Genomic DNA, 23,106 nt, shown 5'->3' with positions numbered 1-23,106 from the left:
GCTCTTGTCTCCTGCTTAAGAAATAAAAACGTCTGATTTCCTCTTTTCTTCTCAGGTCATTACATCTCCAGAGCCATGAGTAATGAGTTTTTCTCTCCTCTCATCTCTTCTCCTCTCCTCTCCTTTCATCTTCCTCTCATCTTCCTCTCCTCTCCCTTCATCACCTGCTTTCCTCTCCTCTCCTCCCGCTTCCTCTCCTGCATGAATGAAGGTGTATAATAAATTAATGGGATGGATGGTAGCGAAGTTGCCGGGGAATACTTTTTCTAATCTGAGACTGACGTGACAGGAACAGGTTCCTTCTCTCCAAAGCTCCCCAGTAGCACTACACCAAACACAGACCGACAGACAGACTGACAAGAGGACAGGCAGGACTGGGACAATGACTGTCTAATAGTCAGACAGGTACGCAGCTGCCATACGAGATCGTTAAAGACCGAGAACAGCTTTCCTTATTACAGTCAAGCCATTATGTCTGAGAATGTAATGATTCCCAAAAGACAAAACGCTTAAAACCCACGTTATTCAAACTCTCCACAGTCCAAAAGCATATTTAATCATGAACTGTCACTGTGAATGGATTGAGATGTCCTGTCCGGAGCTGAGTTAATACACCCTCCAGACACGGGCCGCCAGCCAGGGAAAATCAACACAGCTGGACCTCGAGGTGGTCATAATCAATAGCCTCCTATAAAACAGCTGGAGAGCAGAACTAAATTGAGGTGACACGTGCGCATTGCGCGCGGCTACAATACGACAGACACTCATAAAATGTTTCCACTTGGTGCAGGTTCAGCGTATTGAACCCCATCGGTCCACTTAAAGATTTTGGACACATGGACACGCTCAAGCTTCATAAGCAAACAAAACGCAGCCTCATCACACACAAAAAACCTTGTCTTACCTTCCTCGTGCATCCTCTGCAGACAAAAAGTCAGGTTTCTCCTCCAACCGGGCATGGTGCGCGTGACGAGCGTTTTTATCAAAGGGGGAGAATAATGCTGTCACACTGCAAGTGCAATGACGGCGACAGAAAAACGGTAATTATGCTGATAATGTGACAAGCGGCCGCTGCGGTGATGGTGATTGCACTATGATTCCCTCCGCTGCATTACAGTAGCAGGTGAGCCCTGGGAACTATAGCCTAAAACAAACCGACCCGGGTTAAATCTCTCGGTCCATTTCTGGGGTGACAAATAGTCCGTTTTTCGTGGCCGTCGCTAAGGCACAAACACGCACGCCGATTCAGAGGCGGGGACCATGACTCAAGGTTCACTGTCACAAATGTGCTTGGCAAAGTGGATGATCCGCGCCGATGCTCTGGCAAGTCTGCGCCGCCGATATTCGCTTTGACAGCCCACTGGCTTGAGTGCGTCGTAGAAGGGGAGGCATTCAACCTTTCTAACAAAATACCCCTACAAACCCTCCCAATGCAGCTTGGTCTTGACAGAATACAGTCACTCAACTGCGCAGAATGTTTAAAAGCTATAGCCTAGTATATCATATGACTATATGCTTTCTTTAAATATAACAATAATGCTGATTCATTTCATGCACAGGTGACGATAACAATTGTTGCTCATGGTTGATAGAAGCAGAATTAACAGTGTATTAACAATTGTATGGCATTTAATTATTATAAATACACGTGTGCATGGTGAGCGCATCGCTTAACCTGTAGGCGTAGAACCACAATGCAAAATGCGGTCAAAAACCATATCACATTATTGCCACCCATATTAAAAGTGTTTTCCCAGAGTTAATGTTGGTTCGTGTATCGGCTGCTCAGCCCCGGTCACACTGACGGTGATAAGGGCATGAACCCGACCACGCAGCTTTGTCGGGGAAACTACGACTCCTAGCGAAATATCTGCCCAGCTGCAGATCCGGAGAACGTTTGTTAAACTGGCTGTACATAAATGAACAAGGCACAGTTCTCTTACATAACCTTAGATGTGTACCCCAGGATAGGTGGACGAATATTCTTCTATACTCCTCTCTTACCCATCTACCCATGACAGATCAGTTGAGGAGACAGTGCTGTTGTCCCATGAAGACATGAGACTGTGCTGTTTTCAAGTAATTTTTATTCATTGAGAGATGAAAACATAACATTCTGAATTAAAAAAAAATGGAAAATATTTGACAAACAGTTTGGTAAGATTTATCTGTGGAGATCTGAGTGAGATTTTGTTTAAGGCAGATTCCCTAAGATAAATGCTCAGATCTGTTTCTTTTCATTCTGACAACCTGTTAGCACGAGCTTGGTAGGTCAGACATGTTCTACCATACAGCTAAACTTAAACCTTCTTGTCTTATATCCTGTATCCACACTTTGGGAGCCAAGGAGCAGAGGGCTGGGAGACGGTAGGGGGAGAGGGGCGACTGTTCTCCTCATTGAGGGAAGGAATGTAGCTGGGAGAGATGGAGGCTCTGGTTCCAGGATCTGGGGCTGAGGATCCAGGGGCTAGGACTGTCTAGGGCCGGGCTGGGGCTGGGACTGGAGGTAGTGGGGCAGAGCTGGAGGTCCAGGATAAGAGTCTCTGTTCCTGGATTCAGGGAGGTTTCAATCAGGGGTGAGAGGTCTGCTGGTCCGGGACAGGTTCTGACAGTCCAGGTTAGGACTCTGGGTGTGGAGGGGGGGGGTGTTGGGTGATCTGGTGCAGGGGACATGAAGTTTGTTGTCTTTTCTTGGATTCCGGTGTCGGGGTTCAAGGTCTGGACCAGTGGTGGGGTCAAGGGTCACTGCTCGTTCTGCTGTCCGTCTGTGATGGAGGACACGGCACCCTGGCCTTTGTTGACGTCGCTGATGCAGGCCCACTGGCCGTCTGCCGACTCCTTCCACAGTGTCACCTAGTAGCGACAGCAAGGAACGCACTCATTATTTACACACACACACGCAGAAATACAAACACACATGACCACACACACACACATGCTGACATTCCAACGCACACGTTAACACTCAACACACACACATGTTAATACACAACCACGCATTATTGAGGCAGTCATTTGCTTCGCGCTGAGTGGGTGCTGCACGTATCCTGCGCTAGGCTCCCTAGGCTTAGAGTGCACGTATACGCAGGGTGCAAAACCAACACAAGTCGGGGGTGGTAAATTTTGAAGAAGTTTGAGCCGCTGTTTCTGAGTAGCGGTGTCAAACTGCAGTGTATTGAGGCCTTTAAACACACTCATGTAGACATGCAAAGACCCACACACACACACTCGAGCCCACACATGCTGATTTGCAAAAATGCACACAACTCATTTCGCACACATACTGTCATGAAAACATACACATCCTCAATACGCACAAACATGCTGACCAACACACGCACGCACACACACCCCAACACGTAATTACACACACAACCTTGTTGTCTCCCCCGGACACGGCCAGGATGTTTCCGGTTATAGACCAGCTGACGTGCCAGACCACATCATTGAACTTGTGCAGCAGCTTGGCCGTCCAGGTGTTCCCCGAGGGGTCGTCACACGTCCAGATGAATACCCGGCCGTCCTGGGGTGGTGAGGGGGACGGGGTGGGGAGCGGAGGGGTGAAGGACGGGGTGGGGAGCGGAGGGGTGAAGGACGGGGTGGGGAGCGGAGGGGTGAAGGACGGGGTGGGGAGCGGAGGGGTGGAGGAGGACGGGGTGGGGAGCGGAGGGGTGGGTGGACAGAGGAAAGAAAGAGGAGAGTGAGATGAGACTCCATTATACTGAAGTTGTGTAGCAATGCTGTGTGTGTAGCGTGTGTGTGTGTGTATTACCTGGGAGCAGCTGGCGATGGTGCTGGTAGGCAGACCGATGGACGGAGCCCAGCCCACATCTCTCACCCAATCGCTGTGGGCCTCCAGCTTCTGATCCTCCTTCCATTGGCCGTCTTCCTCCCTGGAGGAGGAGCACAGAGCATGAAACCTCCAGTCAGAGAGCTGCATTCGCAAGCAAGCCAATGAACTTGTTTCCATTACTGTACAAATACAACATTCTTTCTACTCCTTGAGCTAAATCTCCCTCCTTTCTAGACAGGTGAGAAAATGCTACAGAAGGTGCTGTCCTCCAGTGTCAAATAGTGACGCTGAACATTGAGAGCCTCAGCCAAGCTCCAGGTCACTTACTTCCAGAGTTTGACCAGGTTGTCGCAGCCTCCGGAGACGAACCTCTTGATGTAGTTGGGCTTCTGGCCCGAGGGCTGCTCGATCAGGCTGCCTGGCACCACGGCCGGGGCCCAGCTCACCGCATTACAGCCGATCTGGAGGGCACGGAGGGCAGGGCTACAGGTCAGGGTTAGAGGACCTCACGGAAGGTCAGGGTATGGGGTCAGGGATTGTCAGGGTTTACGGTCAGGGTTTGTGATAGTACTGTCTGACGCAGGATGGGCCATCCATGTTGTCCACCAAACCTAGTGAGTATGTGTGTGTGTGTGTGCGCACTCACCGTGTGGGCATTGCTGATCTTCTTCACGTCCCACTGCTGGTCTCCAGTGAAGGTGAGAATGGAGATGGCTCCGTCTGAGCTGCCACACGCCAGGATCAGACCAAAGTCATACGGCCCCCAGCACACAGAGTTCACTGTGGAGAGACACACACACACAGCTCAGAAAAAATACACACTTGTTTAAATAAACCCACACACAAAATACCAGCACTCGCCTATAAAACAGGACTAATATATGAATAACATAGATGCAGCCATATGAATTCCCCCACACACAGAAAAACACAGGCGTGTGACTGTGTGTGTACCTGAGGAGTCGTGTCCAGTGTACTCGTACATCTTGTCCCAGGTTCCGTTCTCTTCCTTCCAGACGATGACCTTCCGGTCGTAGGAGCAGGACGCCAGCAGGTTCCCGTACATGGGGTGAGCCCACGCCACCTGCCACACCGGGCCCTCGTGGCTGCCAGGGCAACAGAAAGCATAGGTCAGTCCTATACACGAGGCAGTACATCAAAGCTTTCCTCTGTTACTGTGATAGGAAGAGAAAGGTTTGAACTCCGGGTCTGAAAACTGTCCATTGTCTAACTGCCACTGTCCATTTGTGAGTACTGTGAAACCTACTACAGTTGTAATTGTGCAGTGACATGATCAGTCCCTTGATCAACTGTCAGGCCACCCTCACATTTAACCCGTATTCTGTGTTTTCAGACTAGCTGTAAGGCAGCAACGAAGAGACCATTTGAAATTGTATTCATTTTTAGCAGATGCTTTTATCCAAATCAACATATTAATAAAGCTGTGCTACCAATGCTTTGGAGCATCTATCTCAGACCACCTTAACTTTAAACTCACCCTCTGAGATCTGCCACCAGGATCTGACCTCCATTCTTCACGTCGAAGATCTTGACTGAGCGGTCCGAGGAGCATGTGGCTAGCCGGGTGCCGTAATAGTCCATCTGAGCATCATGCTGCAGAGGGCTCGGTGGTTAGACACTAGCCAGACTCAACTCCAGAGCGTCGCACTGTCTTTAACATAACGCTTAAGGGACACTGGCTTACACCGTTTCCAAATAATATTGTTACAACACTGCTATCCGTTAACTTGATTGAAAAGGAGCTAGATTTTTCTCTGCAAACTCACGGACAAAAAAAGAGACTGGTGAGAGTAGCAGGAAACAGGGAGAAGGAAGAAGACTGACAGAGCAGGGTAGAAGGATACATCGACAGCTATATACGTTAGAGTTGGTTCAACTAAACATCAGTTACTTACGATCATGTCTTCGTGTGAAGTGTCCACCGTATTAATAACGGAAACCTGTATTTCATACACCAAGGCATGACACAACAGGACATTAGAATTGTGAATAATATTAAACAGACACAGCTCAACACTTGACAACTTCCCAAATGTCCCCGCCTGGGGATTACTAACGTTAAGTGTTATCTTATTTTTGCTAACTCGGAATTAACACTATCAGCTATCAAGCTAACTAGCAATGACAGGCGTTGACTGTGTTTTCATTGAAGTCATATCCTTGCTATATCACCATATACAGCACTTAGCTAGGATCTCAGAGTATAAAAACGTAGAGTATCTTGCTACTCACCATGGTTGCAGTTAAACGTCCGATCAATATTATGAAAAACCAAAGCCGGGTTTTCTAACAACACAGCTAACTACAGACGTGGCAACGAAAGTACACGGCGGCCAATACAAAGTACCACTTCCGAGCCTGGACGCTAAATGTAGCGCCCTATGGAAACAAGCAATTACCGTAAACGTTCCGCGAAACTGTTGTTCCTGTGCAGTCTGAAGATAGAGACCACCTGGTGGCGGTAGAAACAGGGCATACATTTGACTCCCCCTAGACTCCAACTTGACTAGCACCTATTTATATCGCACAAGTGTCATGTTTCCCACTAGTTTGTACTTGGCTAAGAGCGTCATTATTGCGCCCCGATTTCGCCATGTTGTCCGGTTAAAGCTCTGTTTCAGTCTTTCCTAAAATATATTGTGTAATACAAAAATCGTATTGACAGTGACAGTTCTAAAGAAACAAGATGTCGACTGTTTCCTACCATATCTCCAACCTGTTGGAGAAAATGACATCCAATGACAAAGACTTTCGGTAAGATAGTTTGCATGAGCCTGAGATGACACTGCATCATGCCATGACTGTCCGTTTGAGGTGGCTAGACAGTGGACATTTGAAGTGTTAGAAGTGGCTCCTAAATCTAATACAGTTGATTTAAATATATATATATGTGTGTGTGTGTGTGTTAATCATGATATAACTAAGGTTTTTCTGCCAAGATTGACATGAATATGAGGCATGTTGTATGACCATGGAATTCAAATGACATTGGCATGTTGCCTTTGATAATGAGGACAAGTTTTATGTCAGAAATGTGTAGTATGACCACAGTGGCGTTCTATAACCTCTGCAGGTTCATGGCAACCAACGACTTGATGGTGGAGCTTCAGAAGGACTCCATAAAGCTGGACGAGGACAGCGAGAGAAAGGTGGTGGCCATGCTGCTGAAGCTGCTAGAAGACAAGAACGGAGAGGTCCAGAACCTGGCTGTGAAATGGTGAGAGAGACCTACAGAAAGAGAGAGAGAGAACTTGTTAACGACAGAGAAAGAGAAAAAGAGAAAGATGGGACTGGACAGAGAGATAGAGAGAAGCCGAGGGATGGAGAGACAGACAGATAGAAGACTGGACAGAGAGTGACACGTTTTTACAAAAACATACATGCTTTTCTGTCTCTCTGATGCATGTATCTGTTGTGTTCTGTGTCCGATTGCTCCAGCCTGGCTCCTCTCGTGAGCAAGGTGAAGGACTACCAGGTTGAGACCATGGTGGACACGCTATGCTCCAACATGCTGTCAGACAAGGAGCAGCTCCGAGACATCTCCAGCATGGGCCTTAAAACAGTCATCGCCGAGCTTCCCCCCTCCTCTTCAGGTATAGGCCAGCTCCCCTTCCTCCTGTTCTTCATCATCCTTTTCCTCCCTCCTTCACTCCTTCCTCCTCCCATCCTTCTGTTCTGATCTGCCTGGACCTCTGGACCTCTGTCATTTCCTCCTCTATATAAGCAATGGGTCTTCGTCTTGTCCTCTTCCTCCTTCCCTTCCTCCGCTTCCCTTTTTCTTCAACTCCTCCTTCTCTCCTCCTAATCCTCTTATCCCCTTGTCATTTTGTGTGTGTGTGTGTGTTTGTGTTATGCCCAGGTCTGACGCTGACGGCCAGTGTGTGTAAGAAGATCACCTCTCAGCTGATTGGAGCCATGGGGAAACAGGAAGATGTTACTATCCAGCTGGAGGCCCTGGACATCCTGTCAGACATGTTGGAAAGGTAGGAGGGACATCCTCTCAAAGGCCCAGAATTGTATTCCACATTTTTGCATCAAGTTGCCTCAGGATTGTAGTTTAGGGTGTGACTTCTGAACTTTCACTTCTTCCACCAGCAGCCTTTTTACCTCTAGCCCACTCCCGTTCCTTCCTCTGTACAGGCTGAGCGGTGCGCTGGTCAGTTTCCACCCCTCGCTGCTCTCCTCTCTGCTTGGTCAGCTGACCAGCCCTCGCCTGGCTGTGAGGAAGCGCTCCATCCTGGCTCTGGGTCACCTGGTGCCCTGCTGTAGCCCCGCCCTCTTCACCCATCTCACTGAGCACCTTTTGGCCCAGCTGGCCCAAGCCCCACCCCCTCCCACCTCCACCACACGTACTTACATCCAGTGTCTAGCAACCGTCAGCAGGCAAGGTGGACATCGCGTTGGTAAGATCCCTTGGAAATGTGTTGCGTGTGTAAATGGACTGGATATATAGTTTGTGTGTATGTTATTATAGACCATTGATTCCAAACCACCGATGCTATCCTACATCAAAGTGAGTGTGCTCCTTCATGACGTGGTGTTTCAGGTGAGCACCTGGAGAAGGTGGTTCCCATGGTGATGAGGTTCTGCACTGTGGAGGATGATGAGCTGCGGGAGTCCTGCTTCCAGGCCCTGGAGGCCTTCCTGCACAGGTGACATTTACATTTACATTTATTCATTTAGCAGACGCTTTTATCCAAAGCGACTTCCAAGAGAGAGCTTTACAAAGTGCATAGGTCACTGATCATAACAACAAGATAGCCACAAAACATTGCGAGTAGCCAAAACATGAAGCACACATTGTGAACAACCAAAGTAAGTGCCAAAGGGAAGAACCATAAGAGCGTGTAGTTAAACAAGTTACAATTAAACAACATGAACTGCTATAAGTGCAAGTGTACCTGTGGAAAAAAACAAGCAACAATAATAAAAACAATATATCACAGCGAGTACAATTTTTTTTTTAATCAGTTACCACTAACCACAAGAGCAACAAGTCTCTGAGAAAGAGTCATTGTGATCCTTGAGGAAACTAACATCGGGTCAAGCGAACCATTCCTAAGTACCGTTGTACTCCCGGAACAAGTGCGTCTTGAGCCTTTTCTTGAAGGTGGAGAGACAGTCAGTGTCTCTGATGGAGGTGGGGAGTTGACACCTCCCAAACCATCACCTTAACCATGATCTTAACCCTGACCTTTACCCTGACCTTAAGTTTAACACTGACCTTAACCCTCGCAACTTTAACCCTCATATCAAGTCTGATCTTTACCACAACCTTAGCCCTGACCTTGAACTTTTCCTACCTAAATGGTTACATTGTCGGATTGACAATGATATATTCAATACCGTCTGTAGTTTAGTTTGCTGAATCTTTCATATAGTCGTGTGATTTTTCTCCTCTCCACTGATAACTGACAGGTGTCCCAAGGAGATGTCCCCTCACGTTGCCAAAGTGATGCAGCTGTGTCTCCGTTACCTTAGTTACGACCCCAACTACAACTATGATGCAGAGGAGGACCTGGAAGACGGCATGGAACAGGATGGAGAGGAAGACCCAGGTGCACACACACAGCTAAATGGTTTCTGTCGGGGATTATTTGCTGGTTTTTGTAGTGTGTGTGTGTGTATTTGATACCAATGTATCCTGCTGCCCACCCAGAGTCGGATGATGAGTACAGTGACGATGATGACATGAGCTGGAAGGTTCGTCGCTCATCCGTCAAGTGTCTGGAGGTGCTCATCTCCACGCGCAGGGACCTCCTGCTCGACCTCTACACCACCGTCTGCCCCGCCTTGCTCGCGCGCTTCCGCGAGCGTGAGGAGAACGTGCGAGTGGACATCTTCACAGCGTTCGTGGCGTTGCTGCGACAGACACGCCCTCCCCCCGGTCTGGTGACCTCTGACCCCAGAGAAGACTCCACCCTCGCCATGCTCCGGAAACAGGTAGCGACATCACCACGCTGTAGGATAAGCATACACACACCAGAGTACATGCACCAGAGCACACACACACACCAAGGAACACACCTGACAGCCACACACGCCTGACCCTCCCTCTGACGCTGTGTGGTCCCCCAGGTTCCTGTGGTGATGAAGGCTCTCCACAGGCAGCTGAGAGAGAAGAGCATGAAGACCAGACAGGGCTGCTTCTGCCTGCTAATAGAGCTGTCTACTGTCCTGCCTGGAGGGCTAGCTGAGCATATCCCCACCCTCATACCTGGTACACACACACACACACACTTAGACAGATACTCACACAGACCATATGTAACCTAGCTTCTGTCTCTGTCTCCTCCAGGTATCATCTTTTCCCTGACAGACAAGTCCACCTCTTCCAACATGAGGATGGACGCCCTGGCTTTCCTCAGTGTGCTTCTCCTCAGCCACCCTCCAGAGGCCTTCCATCCCCATATGCCTCTCCTGCTTCCCCCCGTGGTGCTCTGCGTGGACGACCCCTTCTACAAGATCACATCCGAGGCCCTGCTAGTCACCCAGCAGCTGGTCACCGTGCTGCGCCCCCTAGGGCCCGGGGTGGGGGCGTTCGACGCCAAGCCCTACGTGAAAGAAGTGTTCTCTGGGACCCTGCGGAGGCTGAAGGCCACGGACATCGACCAGGAAGTGAAGGAGAGGGCTATTTCCTGTATGGGCTACATTGTGTGTCACCTCGGCGACCAGCTGGGGGCGGAGCTGCAGCCCACCTTGCTGATCTTCCTGGAGCGCCTGAAGAACGAGATCACCCGGCTAACCGCCGTCAAGGCCCTCATGTTGGTCGCCAGCTCCCCGCTGAAGGTGGACCTGAGGCCCATCCTTGGGGAGGCCGTGCCCATCCTGGCATCCTTTCTCCGGAAGAACCAGCGGGCCCTGCGGCTAGGCACCTTGTCCGGGCTGAGGGTGCTGGTGTCTGGGTACGGCTCGTGCCTCACTGCCACCCTGCTGGAGCCCCTGCTCCTGGAGCTGCCAGCTCTTCTGGAGGAGAGCGATATGCATGTGGCCCAGGAGTGCATGACCCTGCTCAGCAGTCTGGCCTCTTCCTGCCCCCCTGCCCTTCCCCTGATAGCAGCGTCCGTCCTGCCCGGGGTGGTAAGACTGGTCCATTCTCCCCTTCTGCAGGGGGGAGCTCTGGCAGCTATCCAGGATCTTCTCAGGGCTCTGGTGCTCTCCAAGGCTAGCGGTTTGGGCTACACCCCTCTGCTCCAGTTGCTTACCGGCCCCTTCTTCACTCCACACAGGACCCCAGAGACAGACCTCATCCACAGACAGTCCTACTACTCTGTGGCCAAGTGTGTAGCTGCCCTGTCTGCTGCCTGTCCTAAAGAGGCCCAGAGCATGGTGTCCAGCCTGATCCGGCAGGTGAAGGACCCCCAGGCCCCTGAGCCGGCCAGGATGCTGTCCCTACTCTGCCTGGGGGAGGTGGGCCGCTGTGTCAGCCTGGGGGGCCACAAGGAGCTCCAGGGGGTCCTGATGGAGGCCCTGTCCTCCCCCAGCGAGGAAGTAAAGTGGGCGGCCTCTTCCGCCCTGGGGAACGTATGTGTGGGCAGCCTGGAGGACTACCTGCCCTTTCTGCTCCAGGAGATCTCCAGCCAGCCCCGCAGGCAGTACCTCCTCCTCCACGCCCTGAAGGAGGTGATCAGTGCGGGGGCCACGGCCAGCCTCACGTCCCACGTAGAGGCCATCTGGACTCTGTTGGCCAAGAACTGTGAGTGTCCCGAGGAGGGCACCAGGAACGTAGTGGCAGAGTGTCTGGGCAAACTCACCATGGTCAGTCCTGCCCAGCTCTTGCCCAGGCTCAAAAATCAGCTAGCAGCAGGTAAACAGATAGTCTGGTGAGTGAGTGAATAAATGATTGATAGTACAGGTATGTGTGTGTGTGTTTTAAGTGAATGATCCTGTGTGTTTCCAGGCTCCGCTCTGGCCCGCAGCACAGTGGTCTCAGCAGTCAAGTTCACCATCGTTGACCAGCCGGTCCCCATAGACACTCTCCTGAAGGACTGCATAGGTAAGTTATCACATCCATTTTTCCCAGACCTCCCTACATGCAATGTTACAGAGGGCCTCACAGCTGCCAATAATAAACAGAACCTGGAAAGTTGATTGAAAGCCACATAAAGAAAAAGGTATGGATGCCTTTTTATCTGAGCTCCTGCCCATGACAGCCTGGGACGAACATCTAATCCACTGATAGAACCTTCTAGACAAACACAGCATCTTAGTCTAGTGTGTTGTCTTAACTACCTAAACTCCACGTTTGGACACCACTGGTGTTGTTACATCCTCCTTGTCCCAGGCGACTTCCTGAAGACTCTGCAGGACAAGGACATCAACGTGCGTCGCGTTGCCTTGGTGATGTTCAACTCGGCAGCCCATAATAAGCCGGGTCTGATCCGCGGGCTGCTGGGCTCAGTCCTCCCACACCTGTACAGTGAGACACAGATCCGCAAGGATCTAATCAGAGAGGTATGCAGTCCAGAGCTCCTCAGGGCCGGAGGAATGGTGGAACTGAGATCATTAGACACTGAGAAGAACTAGAAACATGAATCATTCTGAATCATAATACAACTTAAGATATACGGATTTACTGTTTATGTAGGTGGTTGACCATAATTCAGCAAGTTTTTGGTTATTTTTATAACTGTTGGAATTGCTAATTCTGCTGAATAACTACTGAACCATGTCTGGACTGAAACGCAGACTGGCCCACGGCCGTGTATAATTATATATATTTGTTGCATTATGCCGCGGCCGTTTGACCGGCCGTTCGGGAAATCTCCCGACTCTCCCGACGGCCAGTCCGACCCTGTACTGAACAGTTGACAACAGAAGCTGAGAGCTGGTACCTGTTTTCTATCTGGATGGATTTCTGTGTGTGTCTGTGTGCGCCAGGTGGAGATGGGTCCGTTCAAGCACACGGTGGATGACGGGCTGGATGTGAGGAAAGCAGCGTTTGAGTGCATGTACACCCTGCTGGACAGCTGCCTGGACAGACTGGACCTGCTGATCTTCCTAGACCACGTAGAGGAGGGTCTCAAAGACCACTACGATATCAGGGTAGGAACACAGACTTCCCACTGTGACACCAGGGGGAGAACACAGACCCAGGCCACTACTGCAGGGTTTTTCCTGGCTCCAAATAGGCTTATGTGGCATGCTAATAGCTATAGCCCTGGGCTGGTGGGATGCCCGAATTGCAGTAATTCAAATAAAAATAAAAAAATTGTGGGCGATTTCTGCTAAAAGGCTTAGGTGAGGTGAGAAAAGCCTTTGGCAGGTCACCTTAGCCTTTTCAATGCAGGAAAAACCCTGTACTGTTTATGGAAGAGCCACACACTCACCCTCACACAAAGTATGGCTTTTCTTTTTTATTGTCATCAGTGTTGTTTCAGTTTAGTCAGTGTGTGGTTTTCTCTGTGTGTGTAGATGCTGACGTTCCTGATGCTGGCCAGAATGTCATCTCTGTGTCCAGATGCTGTGGTCCAGAGGCTGGACAGACTGGTGGAACCCCTGAAAGCCACCTGCACCACCAAGGTTAGCTCGCATACACACTCTGTGGTAGGCTAATACAGACACACAAACTCCAAGGTACACCAACCGTGATCTGCCTAGTGACGAGCTAGCTCGTTATGACTAGCAGTAAAGGTCACATTTTCCTCAAGGTAGTGTCCTCGGTGCTACTAATTATAATCATCAGTCAATTGTTTCCAGTTGTATCCCAGTACTCATGTGAGCCCTCTACCCCAGGTGAAGGCTGGCTCGGTGAAGCAGGAGTTTGAGAAGCAGGAGGAGCTGCGACGCTCCGCCATGCGGGCAGTGGCAGCCCTGCTCACCATCCCCGAGGTGGAGAAGAGCCCCGCCATGGCTGACTTTGCCAACCAGATCCGCTCCAACGCAGAGATGGCCTCCATCTTTGACAGCATCCTGGGAGACCCCTCCTCTAGCTCCGTGGAGAACATGGATACTAGCTAGAGCCCTCAGAACATCAAACCTGCTTACTGAACAACACAGAACCCCAGGGATAATGGAACATAGCTGGCTAGAACCCTTGTTATGTTAGAACACTCACTTGCTAGAACCCTCAAAACACACAACTCCATTGGCTGGAACCGCCAGTACATGGATCTTACTAGTCTAGAACCAACTTGTAAAATACGTGGTGTCGACAACCTTGTTGTACTGCAGTAGTAATACACAAGGGCCACAGCCATACAGCCTCAGTGTTATGTGAATGAACAGACTCTACCCTCGTGTCCACATCACCATACCAGAAGTGCCTCTAAGCCATTCAACATGGTATTAAAAACAAGTTTTGGAAGCCAGTTGCATTATGATCTGTTTTTTTCAAGCTTCAAATACAGCAACAACAAAAAAAGCTACTCATGTTTGTGTGATGTCACCACTAAAGCAAAGGCATGACACATTTTTAATAAGCATTACTTTATTTTGCAATATTCATATTGTTTCACCTTGTCAATATAATTTCACCTTCCAATATCACCCACCAACTCCACCACTCTTATCCAACTTGCACATGTCCCTGGGAAGCACGTGTGCACAGATACACCAAGACAGACTGCAGTAGCAGCTCGTCCCTCTGGCTATGGGGTTGGTGTGACAACCGCGTGACGCTGACTGCTGCTCTACTGTCAGACCAGATGCCAGCCATCTTCAAACATGCCTTTGGGAGCAGGTCACAGCGCATTGGCTTCAGGAAGGTCAGCTGACAGCTCATTGGCTACTGGGAGATCAGTTGACGAGCCCGGTGCATTCTGGATGGAAATTGATAACCATAAGGAATGTCAGTCATAGGGCCACTAAATTAAACATACAGGTTGTACATTCTAGTACACAAGGTCTTATATGAACTATACACACACACACAACTTTAAAAAAAGTGTACAGCATGCAGTTACAGTAAAAATAATTTTTTATAAGGTCTGTGAGTGCATTTGTTGCAGGTTCTCTTCCACCGCAGGGCTATGGGCAAGCTCAGGGTGGAATGGGTAATTCCTCTGCCTGGCTCTACCTCCTTGTTCAACACCTAGCCAGAGTATGGATGACTTGGCAGGACTGATTGAGGAGGCTAGTACAGCTACCTGGAATAATATTTGCAAGCAGACTAACAGCTAATCACTATGCTAGCTGAGTACACACAGCAATGCTAGGCAGAATTTAATGGATCAAAGCTTCATTGCACTCATCAATTGCTAAGCTCAATGCTATACTAATTCACAAGCAACAGCTAAAAGCTGTCCGGACATACACATTGTGGGTTGGAGACCTGCCATCTCCCTGGTATCATGCACCAGACGCTTGACTTGCGCAGGGGAAGAACCTGCTCTTTCCTCCTTCTGCTGTCATAGCCACAGGTGAAGTTCATCTGGTTCTTGACCCATCCCTTTACCTTCTTACTGGTGGCATCTCATTGGCTGCCTTAAGGTCATCTGTGCAGGTCAAAAAGTGAAAATAGGTTTAATGCAATAGTGACAAGCCAGGTGGCTGGGTTTGAGTGACTGAGGTTGTAGGTTAAACATTCTGCTTATGACTTAAAAGTTCAGTTCCCTGATTATATCAAAATCGTTTAATAGGAGCGTTGGATGACAGCGTCAACTTTGTACAAGAAAACCTCCCTGAGTCACCAAAAATGCCACTGTGACTTCAAATCAAACGGAATCGCACCTGGGCTTCAATTTCTGGGTCTGAATGACCACTTGTTCTTCTTGACTGGACATCATTGGCCACGTCAGCAGGAGAGCAGCAGAGTCAAATCTGTTAAGGAATGCGCCAATAAATATTAATCAAGCTAGCGATTCTGCAAACTGTGACATATTGCCCTACTGGTGTCAAGTTCACTAGCTTAAGAAATTGACAGAAGGCTTACACTACTTCGTTTGCTAGCTAGCTAGAGTGCTCCATTTCTGCATTTTCAGCATGCATTTAAGCACTTATCAAGATATATATACACACGTTAGTAGTTTTACATTGTTTGCAATGTAAAAGCAACGATGTAATCGTAAATTTTCAATTAACGATTATTTAACGAGGTGGATTGACCAAAACTAGCAGCCAAGCAAGCGATCACTTCACATGGTCCTCTCAACCATCATCAGTCATCTTCACTAACTATACAATAAGCTAAATCAGAACCTTAGAAGTACCATGTGTTATTGTATTGTGAGAATTACATCAGTTTTCAAACAGGATGGTGTTAGATTGTAAACTCTATGAATGGCCTACTTACCGGTTAATTTGCGTGACCTCTATTAGTTCGATAGGAAATAATGGTCTTCTTCCATAGTGTGACGTCTGTGACAGACTTTATATAGCTGTGTAGAGCGCATGAGTTTGAGCTGAGGTCTCCTGTCCTTCTTCATTGGTGCAAAGCCGTTCATGTCCCTCCCCTTGTACTTCTCCTCCAATGCGCGTAAAGGAGGTTATGGACGCGAGGAATCCAACAAGGAGGTATAAACTGAGGTTATAAATAATATGCAAGGACCAGAAAAAACTGATCGATATAACTGACTTTTCTTAGTCCATCTCAAACCTAGGAACGAGGTTCTTGTATTACATGTCAAAATCCGGTAAACCTCACAGTTTATATTAATATATGTGCACAGCCTAATAGGCTATTCACATTGAACGAGACGAGGTCCTACCTCGCGTTGTATCATGGGGTTTAAGCAGGAGGATGTTGAAGATCACGATTAGAATGAGATAATTTAAAAAGTGACGTACTATTTGAGGCAGTGTTTTACCGGTTGATGACCTGCAGGAGAGGGTTTCTTCACTATGAAGATTAACATAAATCAAGATAGGAATAGGATTCCAAACATACAGTACCTGCTGGCAGGCCAAACGATGCCCTTCAAATGAATGATACTGTATAGGCCTATCATTTTCATAGAATAAACAGCTGATTTGCACGGTGTAGGTTAGGTGCCCACTCTCCCTCCCGCTCTTGAAGGGGCGGAAAGAAGAGAGAGAGGGCGGGGGATAAGCACAGTCGGCCACTTGTTGGAGGTTCCCGTCAATTTCGTACGTGCCATTTGCTTGCATTGACTCGAGAGATTCATGATTGGGTTTGTGTAGCGCTATTGGAGCCAATCAGGGGAACCGGGCGAGCGAGAAACGACGACAGGCTGCACGGGTGAGGAGGAATAGGATCTGGTTGCAGGGGATTGGTGTATTGTTGACCAACCAAATTACTAACGCTAGAAAATACAGGAATTAAAACATTTTGAAACGGTTTGACCGAATGATTCTTGTGATCTGATGAGTTTTATCTTATAACACGAGCCGATGTTGGCTACATTTTCTAAGTAGCCTATCAACCAAGCCCGCTTAAATGTTACTTGGCCTAGCTAGCCAGCCATTAGCTAGCTTACACAAGGCGGCCAGAACATTGCGCGAAAATGACGAGGTTGTTAGTGCTAGCTATATTAGAGCTAATGATGTACACAGATATCCTTTAGCTGGAAAGCTAGTAATAATAACTACAATCGGTCTACCAATGTACCACACACATTCAACAGACATATCAAACATGAATACGTGACTTAAGACCACAATGCAGAAACAACATGCCACACAAAGGAAAATGGTGGATAATCTAGCTAGCCAGCTAGCTAGCTAACGTGAAGCTAATAGAAGGCTAGTAACAATGTACACCAAACAGGCCCTGTCCTGTTGTGTAGACACACAAATGATAAACGTTTGTTCAATAAAGTTGTTTAACGTATTATTGATGTGAAATGTCATGCATTACAACTGTGACGTTGTTAATATTTGTGTTGGTGGCTACTCCTTTGATTAACAGTTGAGTGTGATTTGAAGACCTCAAAGTGCAGTGACCATGGAGCAGTACACAACCACCACAGGGGAGCAGATAGTGGTACAAACAGCCAATGGTCAGATCCAACAACAGGTGAGTCCTTAAACACAAATAGTATGTTACTACTGTATATATAATTGTTCTATTCGTTTTCAGAGGGAACCTCAATCAAAATGTTCTGCCTGTGGTATTCTCTGATACAAGATATAATGTATTTCACTGACTCAATACAGGGTAAATGATAATGGTTCATGTGTATTTTATCTAATACCACTGCATTTTTCCTGTGTTTATAATTCACATGTTTAGTGGGGCATTAGTGAGTCTTAGCCTGTGTGTACTGTACATGTTTTGCCTGTAGGGCACTGTGACGACGTTGCAGTTGCAGGCTGAGCCAGCTGCTTCGGCCCAGCAGGTTCAGACACTCCAGGTAGTGGTGGGATCTCAGAGCCCATATCGAGCCCCTGTCCCCCCTGTCACACACCCCTGCATGTCCCCATAACCCACACGTGTCCTCTCTGGTGCTGCAGTCTGTGGATGTTAGCTACCATGACATTGTCATAGTGAGTGAGCGGTCAAATAGGTTGCCAAACTCCACCGCACGACTTGTCACTCTTCAACTTGCTGTCTTGTGCACCCTCAGGGATCTGACAGACTTGACGTTGTTCTAATTATGTCCCACAGGGGGCGCAGGCGTATCAAATTAATGCTGTGTTAATTGTACATCAGCCCAGTATCAGGTCATAGTGGAAGAGGAATACATAGTCTTTATTTGCTGCTTCTTTCAAAACATCCACCAGACTTTTCCATCTTCTCTCATAACTATCCACCAGAGATCTCACTCTGAAATGTGTCCATAATGTAAGTTTGTGTTCTGTAAATGACTTGAATGGGCATTTGTAGTATGTTGGTTGTTACTTTCCATTATGTATGTGCACACCCACTCAACATCATGTTCAGAGGAAACCTACTCAGGAAATAGGCGTACCATCTCTCTTAGCAGCATGTTGACGGTTCAGGTTCATGCTAGCATGCTTTGCAAACCACAAGGCCTCATCTGTTTCATGGGTTCCTCTGTGACACACATGCTTTGCATGGAAGCTCTGTCTCTGACATTCAGAACAGTAGCGGTTCAATTCATCCTCACTGTCTGACACTCTGGATTGCTGTCCCTCTCCCTCCTCCCCCAGGTGCAGGGACAGCCTCTGATGGTGCAGGTGAGCGGGGGGCAGCTCATCACCTCCTCTGGCCAGCCTATCATGGTGCAGGCCATGGGGGGGCAGGGCCAGACCATCATGCAGGTTCCCATGGCTGGCACTCAGGGGCTCCAACAGGTGAGCTGACCACAAAGGACCCTCAATGTTACTGAACCTCAGAGGATCTGTCTTCTTTAATATAAAATATGAATAAATAAATACAGCCATGTCCGACCTAGCCACGTAATAGTTTATACTGCTGATTTGTGTGGGCTGGTTTGGTGAGATGAGTGTGGTCTCTGGTGCAGATCCAGCTGGTGCAGCCAGGGCAGATCCAGCTGCAGGGGGGGCAGACTCTACAGGTGCAGGGGCAGGGGGGGCAGACCCAGCAGATCATCATCCAGCAGCCGCAAACCGCAATGACCGCTGGGCAGAACCAGGTAGGGTGGATGCATTCTTTCTCTCTCGTGTACACACGTACCTGTACATACAACATATACATGCAGCTTCAAGCCTGTAAATAAAAATTGCTAGTTCTCCAAGACGACATAATCGAAGTTGCAGTTGTGGATAGCTAAAGTGTGTTAAATGCTGTTGTTGCTTGTCTTTCAGGGCCAGCAGCAGATTACAGTGCAGGGCCAGCAGTTGGCCCAGACGGCTGACGGCCAGACCATTGTGTACCAGCCAGTCAACGCTGACGGCACTCTTCTCCAACAAGGTATCGTTTTCACCTAAAAGCTGCAATCTCTGCAGGGACTCTCTGTGTTGTATTACAGGCCATCGAGGACAACAGAACCTTCTCATGTTTCTACCCACTTTGGTTAATCTTTTAGCTACCTTTTTAAACCTTTAAGGTCAATTATAATACCTCAGGTTCCTCTAAGTGAATTGATTCAAATGCTGAAAAGGAAAATAAATGAGTAAAACATGTATTAAAATGTGTCAAAAGACGTAACACATGTCTCTCCTCTCCCAGGGATGATCACCATCCCTGCGTCAAGTCTGGCAGGAGCTCAGATAGTGCAGGCAGGCAACAACACCAACACCACCAACAGTGGCCAGGGCACAGTGACTGTCACGCTGCCCATGTCTGGGAACATGGTCAATACTGGGGGCATGGTCATGGTGAGTCTCTAGAACTCACTGTGTTTATGGTTGTGTGTGATCATTAAATGTGTGTTTTTGGTTGGCTTTCGACTACCCCTTTGTGTCTTTGTGCTTTTGTTTGGCCACGAAAGGTGTGCATTAATAGGTGTTTCACACTAAATGTGTGTTTTTTTGGTTGTATTTGACCTGTAAATGTGTTTTTGGGCGACCAGATGGTTCCTGGTGGAGGCACGGTACCAGCCATGCAGCGTATCCCCCTGCCCGGGGCTGAGATGCTGGAGGAGGAGCCTCTGTACGTCAACGCCAAGCAGTACAACCGCATCCTGAAGAGACGACAGGCCCGTGCCAAGCTGGAGGCCGAGGGCAAAATCCCCAAGGAGAGAAGGGTCCGTATGTTCAGGAGAGGAGTGTGTGCAGTACCTGACTTACTAACAGAGAGCACAGCAGTGCATGTGTTGTTAAGAGATGTGTGAATCATTTGTTTGTGTTTTTTTGCAATGTTAGCATGGGGGGGGGGGGGGGGGGGAGGGGGAATGTGAGCAGAGTGTGTTAATAGAGAGTGTAAGCCTTATCAACGCTGTCAATGCTGAATTTGTGTTTTTCTACATTCAGAAATATTTGCACGAGTCACGGCACCGCCACGCCATGAAGAGGAAGAGAGGAGATGGCGGACGATTTTTCTCGCCCAAGGAGAAGGAAGAGATGGCGCTGGCCATGCAGGTGAGCGGGTTACAAGGCAACTTCAAGCAAGAGGAGTATAGGGATTTCGTACTCAACTCACAATGGACAGTCTCTAGCGCTCCGTCCCTTGGCTAACCAAATGCTTGCATCAACCCACTCTCCTGCCTTCATCACCTATCCTATTTTTTTTGGGGGGGGGGCGGGGTTTGTTCGGAACTACCTTGTATTTCAGGCTGCGACAACTTTTAGATGCTAGCAATTGGAAGAGTTCCTATGTACCTTTTTGTTCTGTTGCTTTCCTTTCTTGAAAACCACAGACTGCCAAATCCTCTGCTGTTTGCACATTTGGTCTAACTCCCAACAGAAGCCCATATGTCTGTCTTTGTGGCTGCCATGATCTTACTGTCAGCTATCAGAGCTTTTTTGTCACTGTCTGTGTTCCTTGTTTGGTGTTGTACACTGCTGTGCCTCTGTGTTTTGTTATTGTTGCCATGCTGTGTACCCCTGTCCTAACACTTGTGTTCATTTAACAGTTGCAGGGCTAGGATGGGGTGGTGTAAAGGTACTGTATCAATTTCTCATGAAAGACAAAATGGCAACCACAAAAGAAATGTATCTTGCAGTTAGAGCCACCCAAACCCCCATCTCAGATTATTTTCATAAACAGTTTAAATATAGAACATGATTTATGGTCATGCAACCTGCTCAGAGGAAAGCCAAGGGAAGTCATTCATGCAGTATTTATATGCCCGCTAAGCCTTAGATCCCAGTTGTTTTATTCATGTTCATGTAAGGCTTACTAGGACTTGGCTTTTACTGTCAGACTAATCATATGAATGCAAAGCTTGTGTGTTTCTGTGTGAAGCCTGTTACTCTTTTTAGTATGTGTGTTAGCATTGCACTTGAGTTAGCCATTTTTCGAAAGATTTTTGTCAGTTAAGTTTCTAGTTCAAATAAAGCTGTGCATTTGTTTTTTGTATTTTAATTGGACCCAGGAGCGTCTTAATGGCCCTTCACAGAACACCAACATAAAAAATTACACAAATGGAATAACTGGGATGTCAAGTTCATATATATTCCAATAGCGACATTAAACAACCATTTGGACCCTGAGCACAGAATAGAACATTAATCAGTTGTGCCCCTTGGATGTCTCAGAGAACAAACGGACAGGTCTGTTGTCAAGACAGTTTTGGCAGGCCTGTTATTCATGCTAACAGTACTTCCTCCTCTCTCCAGGTACAGTCAGAGCTCCCACCAGCTGGAGAGGAAACCGTGGTGCAGATGATTAGTGTGTCCTAACCCGTCGCTAGCCCGAGGAGGCTTGTCTGTATGTTTGTGCGCTTGTTTCTGTATGACAAATGTCAAGTGGAAGAGGGAGAGGACTCCTACACATCTACCAGTGCATCTTTCTGGGGACTTACTAAGAATTCAGCAAGCTGGGCTGGCTCAGAGCACAATGTGGACTAGTGGAGAGTTTTCCAGCTTTAAGTGCACACCAGATACGTTATTCAGTACTACACGGTAACCATGGAAACACTGGAGAGCAATCGGGACCCTAGAAGACGGAGGCTGTCTGTTATGTAATTGTGATTTGTACGGACATTGTTATAACTCTGTATCAAAGTTGCTTGATTTTTAACGCAGTTTTCATATTTATTTGGAACACCTTACTAAAATGGGTAGCTGTTTGTTCCTGTCCTCTGCTTTAGGTTTTCAGGTTTTGTCTTATTTGTTGCTGACAGATTTCATGTGAAAAGCAATAATCTAAGGGCTATAACCCAAACACTTTTATTCTTCTTTTGTTTTAGTATTTAATAGGTTTTTGCATGATCTACTTGAATTGCAAGTTTAGGCCACAGCAATACCAAGTTAGTGTACATAGGTAATGTGTGTATCGTACTGGGCCACATTGTATAACATCAGCTGGGGCTGCCCACACCTTTTCCAGGAAAGCTACCCTCCTGTAAGTTTTCACTTAATTTAAGTTGTAACTAACCTGCTTCAATTTGTCAGCCATTGAATTGTTAGAATCAAGAACACTAGGTTGGGGTTGGGAAAAGGGTTGGGTAGCCCTGATGTAAACTGAATTCCCTTTTATATAACATGAAACATGAATAAAACAACACAAGTCAACTGTGTGTGCATCTACTCAATATGCTCAGGCCTGTCTGAAACTGGTTGAGAAATATGTAGAAATTAGGGTGAAAATTATATATTGCTCCATGTCTTCACTGCCAATTTCCCTTTACCTCTTTAATCCAGTCAGCCATCTTCTCTGGACTCTCAGAAATTGCCTCAAGCTTATACTCAAGTAAATAACCTGTCTAATTCATAATTGAGAGTGCAGGCCTCAAGAGTGTCAGGTGTTTTCATAGACTTGATCTACTCATAATACGTGCTTTTTACTGTTAGTATTGTATGTTTTGAGGTTAGGGTCAGTGGTGTCCTAAAGGAATCCAGCCGTCTATAGTCCACAGGCCAGA

The 23,106-nt window shown here is 47.7% G+C and overlaps 3 protein-coding genes and 1 long non-coding RNA gene across 5 annotated transcripts; 2 read left to right on the top strand and 2 right to left on the bottom strand.

Moving 5' to 3' along the window:
* Positions 1–2,069: 2,069 nt before the first annotated feature.
* On the bottom strand, positions 2,070–6,144 carry sec13 (SEC13 homolog, nuclear pore and COPII coat complex component). The gene is made up of 9 exons (XM_067237386.1): positions 6,047–6,144; positions 5,710–5,754; positions 5,292–5,407; positions 4,748–4,899; positions 4,440–4,573; positions 4,121–4,254; positions 3,773–3,893; positions 3,377–3,523; positions 2,070–2,853 (listed from the first exon to the last, which is right to left on the bottom strand). The coding sequence occupies exons 1-9, from the start codon at positions 6,047–6,049 to the stop codon at positions 2,743–2,745; spliced, it is 963 nt and encodes a 320-aa protein (XP_067093487.1). The 5' UTR covers positions 6,050–6,144; the 3' UTR covers positions 2,070–2,742.
* A 301-nt stretch (positions 6,145–6,445) lies between these two features.
* cand2 (cullin-associated and neddylation-dissociated 2 (putative)) lies at positions 6,446–14,120 on the top strand. The gene is made up of 15 exons (XM_067239670.1): positions 6,446–6,568; positions 6,888–7,031; positions 7,253–7,407; positions 7,674–7,797; positions 7,955–8,217; positions 8,361–8,466; positions 9,233–9,372; positions 9,474–9,757; positions 9,893–10,034; positions 10,113–11,621; positions 11,715–11,810; positions 12,099–12,268; positions 12,695–12,859; positions 13,229–13,336; positions 13,550–14,120. Exons 1-15 carry the CDS (start codon positions 6,501–6,503, stop codon positions 13,772–13,774), a joined length of 3,699 nt encoding a protein of 1,232 aa, XP_067095771.1. The 5' UTR covers positions 6,446–6,500; the 3' UTR covers positions 13,775–14,120.
* Positions 14,121–14,241: 121 nt separating this feature from the next.
* Positions 14,242–16,459, bottom strand: LOC136945683 (uncharacterized). Its single transcript, XR_010876855.1, has 4 exons — positions 16,047–16,459; positions 15,485–15,574; positions 15,069–15,249; positions 14,242–14,574 (listed from the first exon to the last, which is right to left on the bottom strand). It is a non-coding gene; the product is annotated as an uncharacterized lncRNA (long non-coding RNA).
* A 408-nt stretch (positions 16,460–16,867) lies between these two features.
* On the top strand, positions 16,868–22,756 carry LOC136943882 (nuclear transcription factor Y subunit alpha-like). 2 transcript variants are annotated; one of them, XM_067237375.1, is made up of 10 exons: positions 16,868–16,952; positions 17,622–17,729; positions 18,827–18,970; positions 19,141–19,272; positions 19,445–19,550; positions 19,809–19,957; positions 20,152–20,325; positions 20,552–20,659; positions 21,154–21,182; positions 21,860–22,756. In XM_067237375.1, the coding sequence occupies exons 2-9, from the start codon at positions 17,658–17,660 to the stop codon at positions 21,163–21,165; spliced, it is 897 nt and encodes a 298-aa protein (XP_067093476.1). In that variant the 5' UTR covers positions 16,868–16,952; positions 17,622–17,657; the 3' UTR covers positions 21,166–21,182; positions 21,860–22,756. The 2 variants fall into 2 exon arrangements, with proteins under 2 accessions (XP_067093476.1, XP_067093469.1); XM_067237368.1 differs by lacking the exon at positions 21,154–21,182.
* The last annotated feature ends 350 nt before the right edge of the window (positions 22,757–23,106 follow it).

Source organism: Osmerus mordax, chromosome 1, assembly GCF_038355195.1.
Source record: "Osmerus mordax isolate fOsmMor3 chromosome 1, fOsmMor3.pri, whole genome shotgun sequence".
In the NCBI taxonomy this organism is placed as follows: domain Eukaryota; kingdom Metazoa; phylum Chordata; class Actinopteri; order Osmeriformes; family Osmeridae; genus Osmerus; species Osmerus mordax.
Note: the sequence above shows the minus strand (reverse complement) of the source record. Positions and strands in the feature narration are given on the sequence as shown.